Source organism: Eutrigla gurnardus (genome assembly GCF_963514095.1).
Source record: "Eutrigla gurnardus genome assembly, chromosome: 3".
NCBI lineage: Eukaryota > Metazoa > Chordata > Actinopteri > Perciformes > Triglidae > Eutrigla > Eutrigla gurnardus.
In genome coordinates, this window is record NC_139917.1 from 27,934,405 (window position 1) to 27,947,003 (window position 12,599).

Here is a 12,599-nt window from a genome sequence, read left to right on the forward strand (position 1 = left end):
CGGTTATGTGTGTGTGTTACATAGAAGTGGTTGTGTGTGTGTGTGTGTTACAGCAGTTCTCGGATGTAGATGTTGCGTCTGACGGCGTTGGACATGCCCTCGTTGAACCGGAACCACACGTCACTGTTGCCGACCGCCGTTCCCAACGAGAGAACCTCACACTTCTCACCTGCAGGACAACACAGAGCATTTTAGAGGTTTATTTTCAGGATCAAAACCACATTTGTTGCATAGAAGGTGTTCATAAACAAGGAATTTGCCTCAGTGGTTTGGTGCATAATGAAAAATAAGTACTGTATGAAGTCAAGAATCAACTATAACAGATATGTGTAAATAGCAAGTAAAAGACAAAAAACATGCAAGAAATATCAGGCTAAAAAAGAAATGGGCCTTGATTGTCAATAAAACGTTCCATGGGCCAGTATTTTGTTTGAACCTCATAAACAAGTAAGCAAATATTCACATTTTTAGACTCTAGAACAAGTGAGTTTCTGTCATTTTTAGCTTAAAGCACGACTTAACACATTAATTGATTGTAATAATCGATTGAGCTCTAGTTTAATCCTCTAAAGTGAAAGTAAATTAATGACTTTGAGGCTTTGCAGCACTCTCATGTGATTAGAAACACCTTTTCATCAGCGTGTGTACACGAGTAACCCGTCTACATGACGTATGAACGTGTACATGTACTGCGGTACTCTACTGTATTCCAGTGGCTTAACTCCCATCAGTAAACAATAGAAAGTGATGTCTGATCATCTCCATCAAACACTCATGCAAGCGTGTCTATTGGTTTGATTAATGAACCAAAAGGAACAGGAGGCTGCTGTTGTTCCTGCTTTGACCTCCAATCAGCCACAGCTCTGCGTTTCCATCCCGACTACCTTATTGATCCGTATCGGGGAACGCAGTGCTTTAAGGAACATTAGTGCAGTAATGAGTGCTGAATCTGGGCCAATAAAGAGCTACAGGTTTCTGGGGCATCAGGGTGTTTTTCCTCCACATTGAAAGTTGCTGTAGCACTTGATGTTTCTTATTATTATTATAAGAAATGGTACTAATAGTAATAATAATAATTATTACTAATTCACTGATTATTAAATATGGAAGAAGGGTTATGGAGAAGGCATGAGAGTAAATAAGTTATTCTTCTCACTCCTTTCTGAGCTGGACATTTAAATTTTGCTTTATGATTTTCATCGCTCTGCAAATATTGCTTGCAATGTCTAATTGTTTGACTATTTAGATTGTTGTTGTTGTTTTTTATTCCTATTTTAAGGCTTTACTTCATGCAGCACATGAGAAATACTGCATACAAACAAAAGCAATAACGGGGTGTCGGTTACTGGATATTATAAGACATCTCAGAGGAACAATAATATGCGTTTTTCTCCCCCAAAGTTGCATGGATTTTAATACCCGGGAGGAATCTTCACACATCTGCTTTATCGTTTATGTAAATGTGTGATTTGTTTTTGGTGCATGTTCGTTTCCAATGACACAAAGCTGCCGGCAAACCAACCAGCAGGAACAACAGAAGTCATTCATGCAGCGTTCATCTCCATACATTCAGTATGATATTGTTTTTGTTGGCTGCTGTACGGATGGAAGAGACCGGAGCTCCGGCCGGGTCGGGCCTTTAAGATGCCAGGAGGAATCTGATATCACAAACATTCTGGAGGTGCAGGTCTGCTGCCTGGAGTGAGCTCTGAATCTGAACAACACGCATCGTTATGACCTCTAATGTGGACCCGATGTGCCTGGAGGTGTTTTTCCTCCAGAACAGACCGTGCTCTCAAAGCGTTGGGATAAATTAAGCAACACTCGTGTCACGGAGCACAAAGTCTCCACAGTACCTGGTTCTGAGCTGGTCTGCAGTCTCTGAGGTTTGGGGGCAACAGCTCGACCGAAGAAATCCACCTCGGGCTGCAGAACGAGAACAAACACACAGAGACGAGGAGGACACAGTTAATCAGGAATTTCTGAAACAGTATTTTTATCCTAGTTTTCTCCTTTTTTTACTACATGCTTTATTGCCTCATTTATAGCCTGACTATTCATTAATTGAATTTTGATGTGCTTTTATTAATATATTAATATTTGAGTTGTATTTATTTGCATTTCTAATCCCCTTGTATTCTATTTGTACTATTGATCTTAACTGTGAGGCTTTTCAGTTGTTTTCCAACAGATTTCTTTTATACTGGAAGCACAAGTGTGCTATATAAAAGTGACTTGACTTGAATAAGGAGGTCAATAACATGAATGTGCGCACACACACACACACACACACACACGCACACACACACACACACACACACACACACACACACACACACACGCACACACACACACGCACACACACACACACACACACACACACACAACCATCTTTCATTAGCCTGATTTCCCAGTTTCCCCACTAGAGACTGGAACCCAGTGGCTTCTCGTCGTCCTGGTTTCTGCCCTCTAGAGGATCACTCTCTATCACTGAACTATTTTAACTGCAGAGATGCTGAACAGATGTTGGCTCCGGCTACACACATCAGCGAACACACATACGACTACATCCAATATCAATATTGAATGAAATAATACAGATGTCAGGAAAAGGAAGGAAATCAGCCGTTTCTATGTGGATTTACAGCTCAATAAAAAAAAAAACATGTGTGCTAATAAGTAAAATATGTTATTGTGTATGTTTTTTTTAATTCAAAATGAACATGACCTAGTTTTGGTTATGTGAAACTGTGGTTTGAGATGTAACAGCTTTTTTTTTTAGCTCTATTTTCAGCACGAGGTCAATAGTTGTAACTGCTGTGTATCTGGAAATCTCGCTTGCCGGAAAACGTCTTGTGTTGCCAAGTCAACCGTGTGTGTGTGTGTGTGTGTGTGTGTGTGTGTGTGTGTGTGTGTGTGTGTGTGTGTGAGCGATCATGTCACTGATCTTTACTGGAGCATAACTGCATATTTAGCAGAATTCTTTTTATTTCATACACTTTGATGTTTGACATCATAACATAAAACAGTTCATGTAAATTTCTCCTTGCTCATTTACTTTTTTTTTTTTTAAACAAAATGGCAAAACATGATTAAAATGTTAAATAAAAATTGGAAATCAACATGTTGAAAAGCCTGGGCTAGCGTATGGACCACGTTAGGGTGCCAGAACTCATACATCCTCATCCCTGGCCACAGGAAGGTGTCTGCTTGTATTTCTCCATGTGTGGATGTTATTTTATTAAGATTGAGTTATGGAGATGGTTCGGGGCTGGGATTAGGTGAGATGGGGTTGAGGTTAAGGTTTGGGTGCATCTCCTGGGACTCACCCGGACTTCCACTGTGGTCTGTTTGACGATTTTCTCCAGCCTCTGCTGATGGTTCCTGGCGGCTTTAGGAGCAGCGCTCTTTTTTTGCTCCTCTCTCTGCTTCACATTCTGCAGATTATAATTACATTAGATTATTAACTGATGGGCCGCATGCGCCGCCGTATACAACAAACCCTGCAATCCGTCTCACCACGGCGGGATTCCGTTGCAGCATCAGTTGCTCGGCTCTCCTCATCTTCTCTTGCTCCATCTCTCTGCTGATGGTTTGTTTGGCTTGATAGGTCAGCTGACGGCGAGGAGGCAGGCCGGGAAACCTCACCACGTCCTCAACACGCCTGCAGACACACATACGGAGTAAAAAAGCTCAACACAACAAGACACACAACAACGTTTATCTGACTCCGAGGTGAACCTTGCCAGGTGACAAACAAAATGACTTTACACTTCCTCTTTTGGTGCCATAGTTCATGTTTCCAGAGTAAAACCCCAAATTTCCAAAATCTCTAAACCCTTAATCCTCTTAGCACTGATCTCCATCTCTCTCCAACACACACAGTACACGCCAATAAGCTCCAACTCTGCTGCTGGACTTAAATACAACGTAAATAAGATTATAAGAGTCGGTGTGACTGCGAGCTATTTACTGCAAGTTATCACTCTCAAATATCAGCAGTGTTATCGACAGAACTTGGCAAACTGGAGTGAAAGAGCTGATTGGATGGCTCAGCGTGATGGATTATACACTATGCAGCTAATATTAAGTAGTTTATCCTCTGGCAAACACATTTACAGTATTGGTTTGTCTGTTATTAAAAAACAAACATTTCACCTATGATATCCCAGTCAATCTTTTACCAGAAGTTACGTACAATTTAGCTCAAGTAAATCCAAAATATATGTAATTAACTTTAAGCCACTGTCTTAGTGTTTAATTTTCACTCACATTCACATGCATTCTGGATATATATATACAAATATCGCTGCAAATATACAAGAGACAAACTCAGCACTGAGAATATTCCACGACAGACCTGAGATAGGAGTTCCACATTAAAGCACAGAATGTTTTACAGGTTGATTTGTGATGAATAAAGGTTTCTTTCTGCGCGTCCCTTCCCTCTCATCACCTTCGACACCAGGTGACGTAATAATGCTGACCAATCAATAACAGTGCCGTCCATCCAGATAACCCTGTTGGGACTGGGGTCGTATCGGCTGCCTGTGATGTTTATATATCGATAACCGCGCTCCGAGTCTCTATCCATGAGAGAGTCAGACAGAGTTGTTGTGGTGAGCTAGAGACGGCAGATACAGGAAGGTGTAGACCAGCAGCAGCAGCAGTAGAGCCAGCACCAGCGGCAGGCACCAGTCATTGGTGACCAGCACGTTGTCACAGCGAGCCTGCAGGAAGGAGCCCCTCTGGGGGCCGCGCTGCTCCCCAACCTGGGTCGGCATGGCTGAGATATACAGCTAGTTAGATCCTTCTACCAACACTGGAGTCTCTGCTGTCCTCAGAAAAAAAAACAGTCCGAGATGAATGAAGGTTTCCCCGAGTTAAAGTTTCCTTTCTGCATTTATCGATTATCGCTTATAATGCTTGATATCTCAGATCATCTCCTGCTTCTCCTCTAAACTTCTTTCCCCCTTATTTTGAGAATCCTTTCATCCGTTTGTCCACCAGCTTGCTACTCTGCTCCCACACCACTACCATCAAACACACACACACCAGGTGTTAAGGGGATTACACTCTAAGCCTCCATGCAGAGAACCACAACGTGGACAAGAGCAGTGACCTTCAGCACCCCAGAAACACACATCTGCCCAGCATGTGTCCACATGCAATATACAGTTGAGTGCAGGTGTGTATGTGTGTGTGTGTGTGTGTACTCACGGCTCCAGGATGTACGTATATTGCCCCTCTGGCGTGCGGTCCTGCCTGTACGAGAGGTTGTATGCCAGCATGGTGTTGATCAGCTCGTGCATCTGCTCCTTCTCTCTGCTGCTGAACAGCTGAGGATTCACCTGGAGGAAACACACACAGGGTTGGAGATCAGACACGACTCTCAACATCCAATGTGTGAATGTAAGCCCACCTATACTCATTACTAACTTCTAAACACACACACACACACACACACACACACACACACACACACACACACACACACACACACACACACACACACACACACACACACACACACACACACACACACACACACACACACACACACACACACACACACACACACACACACACACACACACACACACACACACACACACACACACACACACACACACACACACACACACACAGTGAGACTGTGTTCAATCCAAGTCTATCAAAGTTACAACAACTATTCTACTTTTCTTGCTCTTCTGTCATCCTGCCATACCTACCAAAAGATTAAGGATTCACCAAAAGGAAAACACCCAATGCACATTTATGCATCTTTTTAGAGTTTAAAAAACGACTCTTAAACTTAAAGATTTAGGGGTTAGTTTAGTGTAATCACACCAACAACAAGGGAAAAACAGACCATTCATTCAACTATAAGTGTATTATTATTACATGTGTAGTTTGAAATGTTGGTAAAAGGGGAAAAACCTCTCAATATAATGAAGTATATTTAAATTAGTAAATAAGTGGATTAATCCTCCCTGAAAGCTGATGATCTTAAGCTTTATTTATTTTGTATTTATGGCCGCACTGTTGTATTGCATGAGATTTAACAGGTGTATCTAATACTGGCACACACACACACACACACACGTTTACTTACGGGCCGTAGTTTGGGACAGATGATGTCCAGGAGCAGCGTTAGAACATCAAGAGACAAGCTGAGCTGGCTGATCCTCGTCCTGATGCATGCTGGGATGTCGGCCAACATGGTGGACAAAGCGTTCTTGCTGCTGAGGAGCCGGGTGGAGGCCTGGAGAGGATTCAATGAGCTCAATAATGATCACAATCATTATGATCTTGACTAAACGTGTGTTAGTTTATTCTACGTGAAACAAATGTTTTCATAATACTGCTCCACGCGTGGTGGTTCGTACCTCATGCTGGCTGTGGGGATAGCTGATGCGGGGCACGTGTGTGTGGGCAAACAGGAAGTGGAATGTGACGGACAGGAAGGGAAGGTATCTCATCAGGGAGAAGTTCTGCCCGTGCATAATGACTTGGTTCAACCTGTCTGAGAAGGACAGCCAGTCCAGGGCCTCACACACACTCAGCATGTTGGGGTCCCTCACACGCATGGACAGGTAATTATCATACAGACCCTGAAGAAGACATGATATCAGACCGAAGACATCATACATGTAATATAAACCATGAGTATGTGGCTTTACTGTTGTTTCAGAATATTTGACTTTAATTTTTTTTCTGTGCACGAAGATAAAAGTAAAATATCAAGAAGGTGTTCTGGTTACCTGAGAAACCTTCTCAAACTCTCCACTGGATGAAGCCAAGTGGAGAATGTGCTGAAACCTCTGAGCTCCACCTCCTGAACCTGGCGCCTCATCAAAGCCCTCACCAATCCGTTTCCTGAAGGAACAGATCGAAACCTTTAGTCAACGTGGAGTAAGTCAGGACCCACGAAGCACACGGAGGTCGCCCATAAGAGTGCAAACAGACACTCAGACTAGTGTGGATCTGGACGAGGATGTGGCCTACAATTATGATTATTTCATGACAAAGGAGGAACTCAGAGAGGACACACTGTACCGTTTTGTGCGTTGTAACTGGAAGATCCCCTGCCACAGATGGAACAGGCCTTTGTTCTGGTCCTTCTGCCCCACAGAGACAGACTGGATGGTCTTTGTGTTCACCTGCTTGTGGCCGCGACCGTGGAGGAACTGTGGCACACATATATAATTGTATCGTATATTACTGCTCTTAGCACAAACAAAACCTTCCTTAAACAGTGCTGCCGGCCCACCTGCAGTGTGTTGATGCAAGACCTGATGTCGTTGTCGGTCTTCTCACACAGCGACAGCAGAGTGCCCGTGTCTACCTTCATCCCCTGCAGGTGTGAGATCTGCAAACATACAAACCTCTGATTGTTGGTGTGTTTGCACATGTTTCTGTGCTCCTGTGTGTGGTTGTGTGTGTGTGTGTGTGTGTGTGAGCTGACCTCTCCTAGTCTCTGTGTGAGGCGGGTAGGCTGAGTCTGAGGGAAAACCAGGAGGAAGGCCTGCTGCCTGAGAGGTCTGAGAGCCGGAGCATAACTAAACGGAACGACAAACAAGAAATCAGGTCACGGCTGCAGAGAAAACTCAAAATCAACATCCACGGCCTCTTACAGGTCGTTACAGATGCAGATGATTGGTCGAAGCAGGATGGACTCCTTCTTCTTTTTCTTCTTCGTGGTCTCCGCCCCGGCCTCTCCGCCCGCTCCGTCTTTCCTGTTCAGATTTGCTAACAGGATGTTGATGGCAGCCTGTGGAACATCACAGATGAAGAATGACCTTAACAAAGACTGAAGGAGGGCATGACTATACTGATTTTAAGTATCTGGAACATACCGAAGGTGCTCCGTCGATCTCATCGATGATGAGGCAGTTCGGCCTCTCATTGACTCCTAAAACGGACTTCATCTGCGTTGCCGTGTCGATGCGTTTCTGGAACACCTCGGCACTGCGATCGTCACTGCAAAACATCAACAGGGACATTATTGTGAACACATTTATGACCTACTGCGATGATTGGGTCAGTTTTAATCTGGTTCTTCTAACCTGGCATTGATTTCCACCACATTGTACCCAGCATGCTTTGCTATAACATGAGCCAGGGTGGTCTTCCCCAAACCTGGAGGACCAGACAGCAATGCCACCTGGAGAAAGAGCAAAATAAATGACATCTTGGAGCAAAATCCAACCATTCCAATGAAACTGCACCGACAGGAGTGTTTACTTTGAATTTGGGTCGTTTGTACTGGTCCAGTTCAGCCTCCAGGAGCTCCTCAGTCATCTCAACCTTGGTCTTGAAGCGAACTGGGTTCTGATTGGGTTGATTGGGTTTGAATGAGTTCTGGTTGGGAGCCTGTCTGTCAGACCGGACTGGGCGGGCCTTCCTCTCTCTTCCAAACACGACAGTGTCCCAAAGTTTCAACCACTTGAGCAGACAGCGGTTGGTGAACTACAATGAAACACACACACACACACACACACTTGTATATGGGTATTCAGTAGAGTTATTGATTGAGCTGATTCAGGTCCAACATCTCAACATACTAATGCAATTGAATGTATTGAAAAGTAGTGAATTCTGCATACTGTGTTATAAACATGCATAGCGACTGCCCTCTACAGGCTGAAACCCAGCTACTGCAATTTAATTTTGCCATTTGCTGATCTGGAGGCAGCTTTGTGTGAGCAGAACTCTGGGTTTCGTTCCCTGAGAGAACATACGTATGCATGCAGACGTCAGGTCACAGAAACACAAAGCATGACTCACATCATCACTGAGAAGCTCCGTGTAGTGTCGAGGAGAGAATCTGTCCACCCAGAGTCGGGAGGTTCGGCACTCGGGATCCTCGTTCTCTTCGTCTCCTCTGCTTTCAGGCTGAACAAGCACATCGTTCACACTGCTGGAATGGAAGTTAAAAAACGAGGAATCAGAAACCCACGCACTGCTGCTGCATGTAATCATGATGATCGTGATGTGTGCTGAGTAACCTGGCCAGTAGATCTGCAAGACGATGAGATTCCTCCACGACCTGTTGGTGGCGCTGCACCATTTCAAAGAGAGAGGGGAGAAATGTAACCACGCTTTCAATCTCAACAGCCTCAGGGTTCACTCATGCACACGCGGTTCACAAAATATATGCCGAAATACATCCTACAAGGTACACCAACAAATAAAGCCAATCAATGTATGTATACACAAACCGAGGCATTGAAATATTTTATTTTAGTGCTTTTCCAAAGTAATGACTTAAAATTCGGAGGCTATTATCATGCAAAAGTATCAAACATTTGCTCAGGTATACATGTTTTGTATCAGACGTCACACTATGTTTTTTTGGCTACATTACCACTCGTACTATTCTCTGTATTTGGCTCATCAGAATGAAATGTTTGGATTTAGGGGTACTGATTAAACGTTTGGAACAGTGTGGTTATATGCAGGCTACTTTATACACAAACAACAGCAGCCTGGTCACTCACCCGGTCCGCCTCAAGCTCTCTCAACACACCTACTGGCACGACCAGCAGCCCCAGTGCACCCTGGGAGTTTGAGTCCAATCTGGAGTTCACTGCCTGGAGACACAACATGCATATAAACACATACAGGCACGGAATCGGGGTTTAGGACGAGATGCTGCCCAAAGCATGCTGGGAGTTTTCACCTTTGTCCCCGCGTCTTCTCTCTGTCGAAGGTAGACTCGACTCCCCGTCGAGTCGGTCACGCTGATGTACTCGCCTTCCAACGGAGGCCGCTTCAGCACATGCAGCGATGCCGGCGCCAACGAGGGAGGTCGCCTGGGCGTCTCTGGGATCGTAGCGAAGCCGCTGATATCCAACACGGCCGGGGTCGATCTGGAACACACACACACACACGTCCAGAAGTCTGTTCTTAAATAATATATTTATTATTCAAGCTGTCAAATGTGAAGAAATGATACATTTCCATCATGTTTCAAAAGGAAAAAGTTATGTTTAGTCCTACTTTTTGTCTTAACAATCAAAACGTCAAAAATTATCTAAATAAGTTAAGTATCAAAACAAGGCAGTGCTGAATGCTGATGATCATGATAAAAGTGCTCAACAAGAACTGAAAAAGACTTTAAAAAAGGAATAGAACAAAAAGATTGTTCAATACTCCGTCTACACAGGAAAGTAGGTGCTTTGGTGTCTCTAAAAATAGTTCACTGCCTTGTTTCATCCTTGTGATGTAGTGTGTTTTAATAGCCTCATTAACATGTAAATTCTTTACTTTGTGAAACCGGTGAAACCGGCCCAAGCATCTGTCTTACATCGGGCTGTGAGGCGGTTCGTACTGCTCTGGAGACGACGGCGGGGAGATGTCGGGACTCTCTTGAGTCTCCTGTGAGTTGAAGAGCCGCTTGGCCACTCCTGCGTCATGCTTCTTCCGCTTCGACTTCGGAGCTGCGAGGACAAAGTCAGATTCAAGGTCGGAACTTACGACCTCCAGGAGAAAGCGGCGGCTGTACTCTGAGTGAACTCACTGATGGGCGGATCGTCCGGCAGGGGCTCCGTGTCAGGGACGTCGCCTCCTGGAGCCGGCTTCGAGGATGCCTCTGAGCCGACCAAGAAAAGACACATATAATCAGTGATGAAGTGATTAAACCAATAGAAAAATAACTGATAAACATTCATCAATTCATTGTTATTTCAAGCAAAGCTGGGGAATTGTGATGGGCAGGTTTCACTACTTTCTCACATTAATTAAGCTCCATGATTACTTGATAAACATTCTGGGCTCGGTCTTGAATTTTTATTTCTAATTCTATCAAATGTGACAATAGATATCCAACACTTATCTGTATACTGGACATCAACTGATATTAGAAACTACATTGTATTTTCACCAGCAGATTAAGTTAAAAACCCCTGCATTCAAAATCCTACTAAAATACAAAAGTACTCCCTGTGTACACAACAGGTGGGGAGGATTATAACTACTTTATATACTGCTGGGGAGCTCATTTATATGAATACACCGTGATTTGAAGTCTGAATCACTGTCAAATAAATGTGAAGCCACTTTTCCCTCTGAAGAAAACAGAAACATGGAAAAACTCAAGTGAAGTACAAGTACAACACTCGGACGTGTACGGGACGTTAGTACATTGTGTCCCCGGGTTGTGAACACACATGAAGCCGGATAAGAGTGTTAGCTGCCGGGGAGCCCCTCACCCTCCAGCTGGGCCATCGCGTCCAGCTCGTCGGCGAACTGCTCCTCGAAGTCGTCCTGCAGCCCGTACATTACGTCATACTCGTCCATGTCGGCTCGGCTCGGTTCGGCTCGGCTCACACGACACAAGCCGAAGACTTAATGTTGTTAACCTGAAGACGAACACACTTTTATTAAAACTTCCTTCGCGACTTCAGCAGCCGCTTTGACGGAGCGGTCGATTTCCCGGGATTTTTTTATGTTGTGAAGTATTACTTCCGGGTAAAGCGCGTCCTCCCGTCCTCTGATTGGTTACTTTCTCATCCCCCATGATGCACCGCAGAGCTGTGTTTTTCTTCCCCAGTTTGGTCCTGAAGGTGGCGCCAAACGAAAGACCATGTTTATATCTTATCACATGAAGGCTTTACTGTATAATTATCCCCTTTATTGTACTTTTACAAGACACTCTATACTATGTTGTACTTTATTTATTATTTTAATGCCTTAAATCTACTACTTTCACAGTTGTAATGTTGTAATTGTTGTATTTGGGTTTACACAGGCTTCAGAATATTATTATTTATTCTATGTTAATCTGGGAAGCACTTTATTCTTATTTAATGTAGTATTTTTACTATATTAATTATTATTATTAAATGTGTTGTTATTATATGTATTATATTTATTATTATTATTATTATAATCTGATAACACAATTTACATTAATAAGACTGTTCACTGTGTGTGTGTGTGTGTGTGTGTGTGTGTGTGTGTGTGTGTGTGTGTGTGTGTGTGTGAGAGAGAGAGAGAGAGAGAGAGAGAGAGAGAGAGAGAGAGAGAGAGAGAGAGAGAGAGAGAGAGATTAATGATGATGTGTGTGACGTCAGGGTGTCTCCATCGCCACCATCTGCTCCTCACAGCTGACAAACACTGGCCAGCAGTTTGTGTGTGACACTGAGTTAATTTCACATCAGGGAGCACGAGAGCATAGTCAACTCACTTTTATCTTTTCCTTCCTGTTGGACTTCACTGAGTGAAAAATGTCCAGATGATGACAATCAATTAACAGCAAATAATAAAATAATAATAAAACAGTAATATGGTATGTAGGCCAATATTATATAGAACAGAACTTTGAATTAAGGCAAGGCAAGGCAAGGCAACTTTATTTGTATAGCACATTTCATACACAAGGCAGACTCTTGCTTCACATCATACAACAAAGTGAAAAAAAATATAGAAGAATTAAAAGAAAATAAAGGCAAAATTAAAAATGCATTACAGAAAGAAAAGGAGAATGAAAACATATTTGCAACAATTAAAAGATTTAGCAGAAAGCTATGGTGAACATAAAAGTTTTCAGTCTAGTTTTAAAAGTGGTCAGAGTTGGGGCAAGTCTTACATCT

At 43.4% G+C, this 12,599-nt stretch overlaps 1 protein-coding gene across 2 annotated transcripts; it reads right to left on the reverse strand.

The window, feature by feature from the left end:
• Positions 1-20: 20 nt before the first annotated feature.
• On the reverse strand, positions 21-11,437 carry chtf18 (CTF18, chromosome transmission fidelity factor 18 homolog). 2 transcript variants are annotated; one of them, XM_084005884.1, is made up of 22 exons: positions 11,217-11,437; positions 10,526-10,597; positions 10,313-10,445; positions 9,686-9,875; positions 9,504-9,596; positions 9,012-9,064; positions 8,791-8,920; positions 8,248-8,472; positions 8,070-8,167; positions 7,860-7,983; positions 7,638-7,774; positions 7,469-7,562; positions 7,274-7,372; positions 7,060-7,190; positions 6,765-6,879; positions 6,390-6,614; positions 6,116-6,265; positions 5,221-5,351; positions 3,520-3,664; positions 3,330-3,437; positions 1,857-1,926; positions 21-169 (listed from the first exon to the last, which is right to left on the reverse strand). In XM_084005884.1, the coding sequence occupies exons 1-22, from the start codon at positions 11,302-11,304 to the stop codon at positions 48-50; spliced, it is 2,733 nt and encodes a 910-aa protein (XP_083862010.1). In that variant the 5' UTR covers positions 11,305-11,437; the 3' UTR covers positions 21-47. The 2 variants fall into 2 exon arrangements, with proteins under 2 accessions (XP_083862010.1, XP_083862009.1); XM_084005883.1 differs by having other exon boundaries at positions 8,791-8,923.
• Positions 11,438-12,599: the final 1,162 nt, after the last annotated feature.